General features: G+C 34.7%; 1 protein-coding gene across 1 annotated transcript; it reads left to right on the top strand.

Moving 5' to 3' along the window:
- Positions 1-544: 544 nt before the first annotated feature.
- Positions 545-4,489, top strand: LOC117320745. The gene is made up of 4 exons (XM_033875254.1): positions 545-675; positions 1,452-1,536; positions 2,130-2,325; positions 2,868-4,489. Exons 1-4 carry the CDS (start codon positions 570-572, stop codon positions 2,994-2,996), a joined length of 516 nt encoding a protein of 171 aa, XP_033731145.1. The 5' UTR covers positions 545-569; the 3' UTR covers positions 2,997-4,489.
- The last annotated feature ends 9,075 nt before the right edge of the window (positions 4,490-13,564 follow it).

Here is a 13,564-nt window from a genome sequence, read left to right as displayed (position 1 = left end):
TTCTCTGTGATCCTCAGTGTCTCGATCGCGGAGGTTCACCGCGGCACGCTTGGTCACCGCGATCTTTGATGATTTAACCCCGGTGATTGATTGGCATAATTGGTCTATCACTAGGAAACACGGTGATTATTTCTCCATGTACACTCGTCACCATAAATCGCGGTGTGGGGGGTAGAAGTATTAAAAGCTACGGTCCTTACTGTATCAACAATTTAACTAATACAATGTAAAATTATATAAAAAAAAGTTTGAATTAATTCTGTACAACAATTAGCATGATCACGCAACTTTTTCAACTTATATTAGTTTTAAGGTCATCTGACCCAAAGGTTTGAAGCATCATTGGGGGAGGGCAATCATATTTTCAATAAATGAGGCTGGTCTGACCCTGGGGCCTGAGGGACAAATTATAGTTCTTTAGTGGAACAAGCAAGTTATGATATGCTTATATTATTAATTTTACATCATAGGACAAGTTTCATTTTACATATTTATGGAGTTTAAACTGTGCACTTTAACATATATTGTAATTGCTATGGCACTCATTGTGTCGTGAATCTCCCCGACAGATGGCGGGAAAAGGCCACAAGACGGGTAAGATAGCCACACATCAGTGTTGTCATGGTGGAACCTGGTACGTGATGCTGGAGGAGGAGGAAATGAAGAAAACATTAGGTTAGCTTGGCAACTAAAGATATATACCGTATATGACCTAATAAGGGCACACAGTGCCGGTTATATTGACAGTGGGGGCGCCCTTATTAAGATTCTTCATTCTGTTTTATGAAACAGACTATAACTTATAGCAGAATCCCAAAGGCTGTGGAAACGGTAAAATATTCAGTAATAAAAATATTCAAGATTGAGATATCTGCTCATCATATATTAGGCTTTTTGACACTCAAACATTTTTTTCCTTGGAAAAAAGGTAGGGTTGTCCTTATTAGGGCAGACGCCCTAATTAGGTCATATACGGTAAATAACATAAAGATATGAATATTGACCTATATAAAAAATGGGGATGGAGAGATCTTTGTTCAAAGCTTTTGTTTGCTTACTGTTAGTATGGTGGTTTTATATAACTAAATTTTGTTAATAAACTGTCTGTGTTTGAATATGTATGCTGTGTCAGGAAAAAAAGCCCCATCCCTTATATTCTATACAGTATATGTCCAATGTTTAATATTTTTGTCTTAACTATTAGAAGTGTACATTTTGTCTGTGACTAGTATGCATTTTTTGTCTGACTGTTATAAGTGAACAATTTTTGTTTTGGACTGTAATTGTAGTTTGAAGATTAAATTTCAATGTTTCCAGTTGACCAAAAATTGTGTGTACGTTGAAAGAAATCTTTTTTTTTCTTTTGACAGACTTATTTACAGATTTGACTCAAAACAGTTTCAGTTGATCGCTTCTTATAAGTTTGACAAATGTTTGTGTTTTGCCCACAGACATAGATGTTGATAATGACATACAGATTTGCCCCATACCCTACAGAGGAATGCTTCTCTTCAACAACCTCATACCACATCGGAGGTGAGACTTATAATATCTGTAAAGATGTTTTATTCGGAAAGTAAAATATCATAATGATGTAAGCTGGAAAAATTGTAAAAAGAACAATCATACACTTATAATTAATTTTCCATTGTTTGTACGCAGAATGTGGCTTTCTGATTGGTTGAGATTTTTTTTTTTTCATACCATTATGAAGAAAATTCCGAGAATGGTGCGAAAAATGTGACGTCACAATACGACAATTGACGTTGCGTATTAATTTGAGAAAATGAATCTCATTTAAAACCAGTAAAATTTTACATTAAACATGTTTTAAATTAAAAAATTATTTTCAAAAATTAATTATAAGTGTTGATGTCAATTGTGTTTTAGTTTCATAGGGGTATGAAAAATGTTTTTTTACGCAGATTCATAGTTTGCAAACAAAAAAATTTTCATATTCAGATGAAACTAAAGAATATTGACATCAATACTTAAATATAAAGATAAAGATATGAATATTGATACTGCTGATTAATAAATCAGGAAATCTATTGTTTTCACAAGAATTAATTTTGGAAATGTGTTGTAGATATGCCTTAAAAAGACTTTTCTTTCAAACTCTTTTTTAGCCTTCCAAACATGTCCAAACAGATAAGGTGGAGTTTTGATCTGAGATGGCAGAGACCTTCGGAACCTGTCGGATTTTATGGTATTAAAGAAGGAATACTGATGAGATCCTCGAAGGACCCAAACATGAAGATAGACTGGGAAGAGTTTAATGGTTTAAACAGACATATTAAAGCTCAAGAAGTCATCTCCGGAGAGGCAAGTGATTTCTGTGTTGGTTATATTCAGATTTTATTCCAACGCTTCACAGAAAAGAAGTTTCATCAAAGTACCTGCAAAACCTCCTATTATTAGAATCTAATGTGAAGTAGTGAAGTTATCTCACATAGATTTGTGTGTATAATTGATACATATTGGCAACTACCTGTCTGAGCTCAAAGAAAGATGTCTATAACTATTCAAATGATTATGTATTGACTATAAAAATATCTCCAAAGCTGTGATGTCTATTACCAGTGTGCATGGTGGGATCTTCCATACCAGTGTATGTAATGTAGGGTTATCTCCCTTAGATCTGTATGCCAGTGCTAACCCCATATATATTTCCATTGCATCTGTATGTAATGAGGGGTTATCTCCCTTTGATATGAAAGAAAATATTTTAATACCTTTAGAGAGATAATCAGGAAATAACATACAGCCAGTCGACCCTGGTATACCCGTGTAAGAAAAACTTTAACCCTCTATGCCTGCCAAATTTAGAATATTAGCCATTATGTTTTTTTTTTTTTTTTTTGTAGAAAACTGAGGAGTTTGACACCACCATACAGGGACCATGGATGAAAAAGTGGGAAATCGTACATGTTAATCATCATGTCAATGCACATCGACAACAGGAAGGTGACCCTTCTAAGTGGACAAAGGCATAGGTCAAAACAAGGTCAAGCCTGTCGTCCTAAAATGTGGACCAAGGCTTAGCTCAAACTTGCCTGTTATTTTAGCGATAAAGTTAGCATAGTGGATATTTAGACTTTTAAAGATTTAAAGAAATTTTAGGCATAATATCAGCATGCTTTTCTAGCTGCATTTGAAAATTTTATAAATCTATATGTACTTATAATTACATACAGATATGTTTTATAGATACCTTGAAAATTATATTATTATGAAGATATTTACTTACATACAGATATGATATATAGATATATTGAAAATTTATTATGAAGATATTTTTCGATGACAGCATTTTATGTGATGATTTTTAATTAATTTAAAGCTACCCAAGTTGGAATGGTTCTGACTATAAATCAGCTTTATTTTACTACTGTAAAAGGTGATATTTTTCGCGGGGGGTTAATTTGGTGATTTCGATATGTAAACTATACGCATTGGGGTAATTTTCGGGATTGATCCACCTTCATTTGGAGTTTGAGATAATGCATATTGATATCAAAATAATAAGCATCAGAAAAATTTTTGCTATCAAAAGGACTTCGTGTAATTAGCGTAAATTTCCCCCTCGCATAAATTTCCACGTTTACAGTACAAGAAATCATTTGCTGCCTACAGAAGTTTAAAAACCGATAAATTGTTAGAATCATTTGGACTAAAGCTGGCCTTGGAGACTGTACAATAGTCAGCATTGATATTGGTTATTATTATAGAATGGGTGTACTGTTGAAATACGGATTCTCAGTTGTGTTATCAATATACATTATATGATATCCAGTAGCTAGATATGTATACAAAGTTTACTTTTGTCTTTATATTGGTAAATACCTTACCCCTTATGCAGTTCTAACTCTATCTGCGGATATTTGTGAAGAGTATATGACTTGGATATTTTCCTAAGATTATACTATGTCTTTGTTGTTGATGTCTTACAAGTTCTCAGGAAATTCATGACTTCATATTTTAACATCGATGGCTTATTTGTAACAGAGCTTTATTAAATACAATGGACCTTTGTTCCTGGCATGTCTGTATACAAGGATCGAGATTGATCATTGTCTTAGTTAGCTCACCTCTCGAAGAGAAGAGGAGCTTTTTTGGTCACAACGGTGTCGGTGTCAGCGTTGATTTCTAAATTGCACCAATTAAAACCTAACCATAGTTATTTTGACTAAAGACTCTGTTATACTGACAAAACATTTCAAACTGTTTAAAGTCAAACTTGTCACTATATTTATTATTACAAAAGTAAATTAAACTAGCCAATTTTGGCACCATATTTAATCTTACTAAGGATTTTAGTTATCTTTACACATAGTTCTATATATATATATGTATGTTTCTTATTTCACCAAAAACATAAACTTTTGAAAGTTTAAACATTTGATCAGCAAGTCTGTACGTATCAATTCACAAATAATTGAAGTATTTCAATGAACAGATAATTGCTCCCCCCCCCCCCCCCCCCCCCCCCCCCCCAAAAAAAAGAAAGTCATTTTAAAATATGCAAATTGAAAATTATTTCTAATTCACGAATTTTTCTGGTGGTATCTTTTCATAGAGAGGTAATCAGCAGGAAGGATTAACAGGTAATTCAGTGAGCTAAAGGGTTATTTAATAGGTAGTTCATGCTCTATATGTGGAATCACATGTTCTTCATCTGTAGTGTTTAATGATGATATTTGAACCATGTGGGCTGTTTATCATATCCCATATTTCAATTGTTAAACAAAATATAATTCAAATTGTATGACAATAGCAGAAATTGAGTTGTGATGGTTTATGAAGTGTGGCATTAGATTCAACTCTGCTAGCCACGAGAGTGTCGGACATTCTAGATCTATATTTGTCTGATTACCAGTACAAGATGGCAGACACCTTAAGATGGTTCAAGTAAAATATCTACTCCAAATTAATGGAAACTCAAAATTATAAAACAAACAACAATAAGATGTGATTAAATCAGTACAGAAGCCATTTTATAAACCACTGTCTAATATCACACAGACATCTTTAAAGTTACGATAAAGGGGCATAACTCTGTTGTTACTGGTCATTTAGCCAAATGTAGCAGTGTGGAAAACATGAAATCCAGACAATTTTGGCAATTTTTTACAGGGAACATAATTGTACAGTTTAATGAGGGTTCACTAAATACAATGAAGTCAGCTGTTGTTTCTCCAGCACTCGCCTTACAAATTTTATTTTTGTTTTGTTATTTTTTGGAGTCTGTTTTGTAGATATTTACTGGAATAGCCTTAAATGTAAAATTTGTGTATTTTGTATATAACCTATGACTGTGTAATCTATCAATCAACAAGGCAATTCTTTGAGTTAATTGTTTTAATTAACCAGATTTGTTTTGTTAACCTTACAATGATACTAATTCTTACAAACAAACCTTTCATGTCTTTATGACAAGTTGTTATAGATCTCTAATTTTCATTCCACCATAAGAAAAATGTATTTGTCACTTATAATTTCGAATTTCTTTGTATTATATTTGTAGAATATTGATTATATTAGCTCAATTTTTAAATATTTGTAGAATTTTGACTATATTAGCTCATAAAAGCTGTTAAAATGTTCATATAATAATACATATGTATATTACTGTATCAATTACAGGTTACAGCCATCAATATCATTTATACACAATTTGCTTCCTGTTAAATTTAATTGTCGTGATGTTACTGATATAAAAGAGAAAAAGTCCAGGGTAAAGGAGCCATATAGGTGCCTATTGTTACTTGCCATTTTCATTCTGTTTTAAAGCTTCATATCTTTATATGTATATGATTTGAACGTGCCAAACAGGCCACCTGTATTAAGCAAAATCTGTCCATGAAGACACCTGTTTAAGTTTCTGTAGGTCTTGGATGATGTTGAAAGGCTTCACTAAACTCCATTTTTGGAGAAAAACTTTTTTTTTTTTTTTAACATTTTGGACTCCTTACGTGAAATCCAATGTTAAGTTTTGGTACCAGCGTTCTAATATTTGGTTTTAGGGTTGCTGTGTGGGTTCACTTTTATTTCCCAGAGTAGAATATGTTTCAAAATTATGTTAATTCCAATGATTTCTACAACGCAAACAATAATTCAAAGTATGTCTATTTCACCTTTAAATTTTGCGATATTTTTTGTTAGAATATTTGTGTACATGTATATTGCAATATAGATTCCATTTGGTTAATTTGCCCCCTAATTCTAGTGTGAGGTATAATATGCAATACAAGGTCATCTTTGTACTGATGATGGTGCTATAATAATAAACTTGTATAATATGGGGGGGGGGGGGGGGGGGGGGGGGGGGGGAAATCTCTGCTACCTAGTATAGGTTCAGATGCAATATTTTCATCTCTTCTTTAAAATTATTTTTAATCTTAATATGCCATTTTTTGGAAAACAGAGAACTGCATATTCTCCATCCTCTCAAGGTCACATGTCAAATATTTTTAAATCTTTTATGAAGAACTTATGGTTAATAACCCAAGAGACTATGGGCCTGTAGCATGCTGTGATGAACGACACAAAAATGATTTCAAATCAATAAATTTCGTCTATTTTCATTTTGCATCACATGAATGACTTTTAAATAAACTTTGTAGTTGCATGAATAAAACCGTTTGTAATTTCCAGTTTGATGAATTTGTGATAATGATTTCCAATGGTAGCAAGTTTAGTAACAGAAAATTGATACAGGCCCATTGGGACTTTTGCTACTTATGTTAAATATGCTACTAAAATTCTCTTACGATTGTTTTCTGTTTGCAATCTATGAACATTAGTTGTACATGTACATACTTTTGAAATCTATTGATTTCTCCCACTCTTTTTTGCATTAGCATTAGGCTGAAGATATTCAAATTTTGCTTGTTTGTTATACATCAACTCAGCATTGAGGGTTTTTATAAACAAAGTTATCAGTTATTGTAAAGCTCTTGTCTCGTTTTGTATCAGCTACTCGGCTTCAGTTTTGTTAATGAATACTTAGATATTGATTGTTTAATTGTGCAAATTGTGGTATCATATTTACATTCCTTTTGAATTTGTTTATATTGTTTTCATTATTGATTTTGGTGATTTGAATGTCTTAAGGTCGTACCGTCAAGATTCTGCTGTTGCCAATATTGTATTCAATAGCAGCAAACATATACATGTATATAAAGCAATGTAAATATAAGAGAAATTCAGTTAAATCATTATATTTTGTGAAATTTTATTTTTAAAAATCACTTATGTATAGGGATTCTGTGTTGTAAGTTGATTTTTCATTTCCATTTCTGCCAAATTCGTTCCACGTTTGTTCCAGACAAAACAAAATGTTAGTGTTGTATGTAACTCATATTTTATTCTCACTTACAGTCTAGTTTTTACAGAGTAAGCAATACATTTGTTATGATCCGTTTGTGTTGAGTTTGTATTCCAAGTCAAATCTGTCTACGTAATGGTTGAGAATGTTGCGCATTTTTAGGTCACCTGAGACGAAGTATAAACTGACCTATTCTTACCGCCTTTTGTCCGTTATCCTCCGTCGTCTGTCTCGCGTCGTCTGTTCGTTAACTGTTTACAATTTTGACATTTTCTCAATAAGCAGGAGGCCTAGAGACCCGATAATGAGCCTACATTATGCTGGGGTGAATTGATATCAAAATTGTTCAATTGAATGACATTGACTTTTATTGAAGGTCACAGGGGTCAAATATTCTAAAATCTTTAAAGGACATTTTCTGAATAGCCAAGAGGCCCAGAGACACATATATCACAGGTGCCTGACTCGTTTTTATAAAATAATAACATATAGAGTACATATAAATGAGAAAGGTTCTGAACTCCCCCAGGCTTGAAATCTGATGTATTTATTTCTAAGTACCGTAGCTTCGGTTGTATTGGGTGGATTTTTTCGAAGTAGGACTTAAATTGAAGAGAAATGGTCAATCTTTAAAATAAGCCATAACATGTTGTCGATTTCTCGATATTAGTTTACGAAATCGGGCGTGAAACTTCAAAATCCCCTCGATTTTGTTTAGTCGGACAAGTTGACGTAACGGGCTCACCACACTTTGACTCTATTGGACATAGCTTTAAATACGAAGTCCACGGGTTAATCACGAGGTACGCTTCATCAGATCACCGAATACAACTATTACATACACTTACTTTATGTATACGAGCACCCTATCGACGGCCCCGGGACTTTTTATGCATACTGATAGCAGATTTTCCACTTGAGTAGCCATTTTGTGTCAGCCGCGGTAAATTTGAACAAGCATTTTGATTGGTTCAACACATTTTCTATAACCAATCAGAATGCTTGTTCAAATTTACCGCGGCTGACACAAAATGGCTACTCAAGTGGAAAATCTGCTATCAGTATGCATAAAAAGTCCCGGGGCCGTCGATAGGGTGCTCGTATACATAAAGTAAGTGTATGTAATAGTTGTATTCGGTGATCTGATGAAGCGTACCTCGTGATTAACCCGTGGACTTCGTATTTAAAGCTATGTCCAATAGAGTCAAAGTGTGGTGAGCCCGTTACGTCAACTTGTCCGACTAAACAAAATCGAGGGGATTTTGAAGTTTCACGCCCGATTTCGTAAACTAATATCGAGAAATCGACAACATGTTATGGCTTATTTTAAAGATTGACCATTTCTCTTCAATTTAAGTCCTACTTCGAAAAAATCCACCCAATACAACCGAAGCTACGGTACTTAGAAATAAATACATCAGATTTCAAGCCTGGGGGAGTTCAGAACCTTTCTCATTTATATGTACTCTATATGTTATTATTTTATAAAAACGAGTCAGGCACCTGTGCATATATATATGTCTGCAGAGACGTGATATTGAGCCTTTAGCATGTTAGACAACGAAGTTTGTTTAAATGATTGACTAACCTTAATTCCATGCCACTTGGCTTAAATATCCTAACATAATATAAACGTCTTCTTCTGGAGAACCAACACATTAAGAAACCAGATATTATGCCTGTAGCCATCTTCGCTAGCCAAGGCTTCTGATTACGTTACACTCCACGAACCCTTGGCGGATATAGTCGTGTTCAAACCGTCGCGCCCTGGAATCCCAGGGCACCCAATCAAATCGCGTTTTACATTCTGGCTTGGTTTCGCAGTAAACAAAAAATGCGGAACCCAGTACAGAGCTACATTGCCGACTATGTCATGGCATTTTACCTTAATACAAAAATCACAATCTTTGGGGGAACATTCGCAGTGTTTGATCAATTCATATAAGTCATTGATCACATATCTCATCGAAATGACACCAAACCTCGATGTGTGTTTGTAAACATCACCGATGAAGTAAATCGGTAACGCTTGTTTTGATTGGTCGAAAATTTCATGCGTGAAGAGTGGTAATTTCGAATCACCGCTAGAGGGCCAGAACTGACGCCTATATCTGCCAAGGGTTCGTGGAGTGTAACGTAATCAGAAGCCTTGGCTAGCGAAGATGGCCTGTAGCATGCTTGGATGAACGCATTGACCTCAAATTCAAGGTCACAGGGATCAAATCTGCCAAAATATATCAAAACTATAGTGATTGTTTAAGCCATGAGCAATATTGTATCAATATTTTGATGGAAACCCCATGTGGACCAAAACTTACTTCTAGAAACCACGACTCGCAATGTGATGACGTAAACTTGATGCTGCATGACCTTATCACAATCGAGTGACGTCGTCAATTACGTCGCGTACTCATGCGCCATTATGACATCGTGATGTATTGATATTTTAAAAGTGTTGAACAAAAAATTGATCATCCTGAGTGATGCAAGCCTCGTTACCTTGTACATATAGCGAGTTTTCAACAATAAATCTGTACATGAACATCTTTTCTTCAAAATATATCTGTCTACTTTACACATAGGTGAATGGTCCTGTTAGTCCTGGGCAAAGTTTGCCAAAGGACCTGTGTATATGTCTGACCTTTTCCAGAGAAACCCCAGAGAAAATAAAAGGTCTTCAACCTACCGCTTACAATATACGGTATATATAACTACTATATGCTGTAATCGTAAGCTCTTGGGGTTCGGCTTCGCTTTGCCATTTGAATTCCATATACATGTAGTTCCATTTATTTGAAGCAATCTATCTGACATTCGTATATATAGTTTTTACAGTAAAACACCAGTTGTTTTATACCATTTGAAACATTACATGCACGAACGTACCTAGTGGCAAAGGTTTTTGGAATTCCCAGAGGGAATTTAATGCGTTCAGAATATCAAGCCTCAGAAAATTACATTTATAGATTTCTCGAGAAAGTACGTCTTTTAAACAGAAACCTTGCTATATACTAAACGATAAAAGAAACGCAAATTTCAGAAATTGCCCGGTTTACTACGGGAAATAAAAAGATGTTATGGAATGTAATGATAGTGTAATTGAAAGATAGGGAACCACTCTCATCTCAGACAATTTTATCCATGTAAGTTTAAGACCCTCTCAAATTCCAGGTTGATCCGAGGGTACCGCTATCAACATGTATAGCATTATGAGCACATCAATATCTGATATGTCCGCGTAAATCCCGTTTTACAAATGACTGCTTGAAAATAATATTCTGTTGGAATGATTATATTTACGAAATGATTTTTGTCAAAATAGAGGGGTATTTAATTACATCATTGACTGAAAATAAAATGCTGGTTATTAATTGTTTATCACTGTTCGCCGAAAACGTCATTATCAATAACAAAACTCCAAAAGATGTGCTGATTTGTGAATTTTACTCTGTTGTGTATGATTACATAATATTAGTCCTACTGGTCACGTTGGTAACTGACCATGGTCTGCAGTTTACACGACGAAGATGACCACTGCTCGTTACACAATTTAATTCTTGAATCCGCGCGTGTCTGTCTGTGTCCATCAGTAGACACAATGATGTACCTTATGTAACAGAGCGCATGATTAATTTAATTTAAATTACTGCCTCGGCGAGGGATCGAACCCGGGACCTCTGGCTTACTAGTCTTACCCGATTGAGCTAAAGATCATTCAAGCCGAGCGGTATATTGCGGCTAGTATTTGCCAGGGTTACAACTCGCAAAACTTTACATACATGATATTCCTGACATGATCCCTGTCTCCCTGAAAGTTACGACCCTTAATGTCACTGAGACATATCTTGTCTGGATTACTCCAAACTGACGTGACCTTGTGTCTCCCTGAAAGTTACGACCCTTAATGTCACTGAGACATATCTTGTCCGGATTACTCCAAACTGACATGATCTTATGTCTCCCTGAATTTAAAACCCTTAATGTCACTAAGTAAGGCATATTTTGTACGGATTACCCCTAACTTTGTTAGTCTACGGGAATATGTGAAAATGGTTGTCATGGTAACCAGTTCATTATACGCAGGTTTTGTATGCTGGCAAATATCTCATCAGTCCTTAGATTATTCAAACATGGTCTAGTGGTGTGACCTACTTATGCTTATTATTTAAGGAATCAGTTGTTTCCAGAATCGCTACCATGGAAATACAATGGAGCTTCTGATTGGTCAACTTGAGATATTGTCTCATTAAACTGAAAATTGGTATGTGTTGGTATAAGTGTTTTGGGGGATGGCAAATACAATGGTGCTTTTTCCCAAAACAATAGATGTCATTTGGTTTCCATGGCTGCATGACTTAGGAGTAGCGGGAGCAATAGTCAGTCGTTTGCTTACAGTTCTAGTCTCTTTTTGTCTTCGGATTTTCGTCAAATTAACACCCAATGATTTTGCAGGACTCGTTATAAAATATTAGAAGCTGATTAACAAATCTGTGTTGGATACATTCGTTTTTCGAAATTTAATACCGCCATTTCCCAAACTATTAAACGTACTATTTAATCAAGTAATACCTTTTTGAAGTTTGCCAGTTTCATTAAATTTTCTTCCAACGGAAGTTTATGTATTTGATGATGCTATAACAAGTCCAATCTGGTCTAATTTGATCCCCTGGGGAAAACGGTGATAAATCACAAGCTACGTCCGAAATACAACAACTTCCGGTTCTCTTTATCAGTAAAAGCTCAAAACAACGACACTACGAGTTTAATGGCACATATTTGAAATTCATCGCAGGCAAGAATGACATGCATCATCATTGGTAGAAGCAGGTGATTTTTTTTTTTGAAAGTTGATGTATCTGGCCATGTACACACTTAAAAATCTTGGAAGACATTTTCTCAAAGCGCACGAACAACTTTTTATCAATTACAAGTAAGCATGTAACCGTTAGTTTAGGATTTCGTGATTAATGTTTAAGTTCGCATTGAATCTATATATCTTGTGCATATTGAGTTTTCAACAATATATCTATGTATAACTGTATGACTTGATAAAACAAAACTCTACCGTCACGTAAATTGCAGATTGATCTCTATCTTGGAATTTGAAAAAGTACATCTTTTCTTCAAAAGTGTCTCTTATTTTTCCACTTTCTTATTGGCTCAGCTCAGATGACGTCACGATCATGTGATTTATTGCTATCCCTTTTGTTCTGCGTCACGCGCACGTCATGGAGTCGTCTGTCAACATTCCCGACTTGTTCTAGAACCGATGCACGGCTGCAGTAAGTTGCCAAGGTTTAACAGATGGAAATATGTAGCTCCTGCTCCTGCTTAATTAATAACATGGAGGTTTAAGGTGCTTTAAAGAATCATCAACGCCATTGTTTTGGGATAATTGTTTAATTTTCTTTCCGATTTTTTTCTATTGTCCTCCTGAACCCATCTTTCATCACGTGTTATAGAAGGAGAATTTAGTTGTATGTAATTATTATATCTTTCTCATGTGTATGTCTTCTGTATATAATTCTTTGGGGGTTGTTGAATCAGTATGTACTAAGGTCATCTCTTGACTTTGCAGCCAGTTTGCAATGAGCACGTGACGTCTAAAATCTTATGACGAACAATAACACTACTCAAGAATAAGATAATCTTATTGAAACAATATTTCGGCACTTTTCCAGAAGGAAAATAATCTAATTCATTACAAAATATCAGCATTCCAAAACGTCCCTTCTAGATTGCCACATGTGGTAACTGATAACTCTGAAGAGTCCTACAGGGAGAAATATTTGTATTGTGTAGTTATATATAAAGCTATCAAATAACAACGGTTCCCAAGCTTCAATTGTGCCTTATAAAACAAAAACAACAATTTGAGCCGGTAAGATTCGTTAGCAAATGTAGAGCGTAGAAATTATCCAGAAAATGGTGTGATTAGTCTTCGTTTGGATTTGTGTACACCGCCGGCATACTCGAGCCATTTTAACAGTGCTAACAGACGTTAACACTTTCGGTATCTGGCATCAATACCATTATGACGCAATTTTATTCATAAATCAACAGATATGGTATTTTCATACTAAATTCATGATTAAATACACTTATGTTTTAAATTTCCTGTTTTGAGGTGGCTCTGGAGAGCACGTCCTGCTTGTGGAAGTTTTATCACGTTTAAACACAGCGTGAATTCTTATCATTAATGACATTTGTTTAGAATATATATCGATCGGAATT

This window comes from Pecten maximus, unplaced genomic scaffold, assembly GCF_902652985.1.
Source record: "Pecten maximus unplaced genomic scaffold, xPecMax1.1, whole genome shotgun sequence".
Classification (NCBI taxonomy): domain Eukaryota; kingdom Metazoa; phylum Mollusca; class Bivalvia; order Pectinida; family Pectinidae; genus Pecten; species Pecten maximus.
This window is presented reverse-complemented; position numbering and strand designations above follow the sequence as displayed.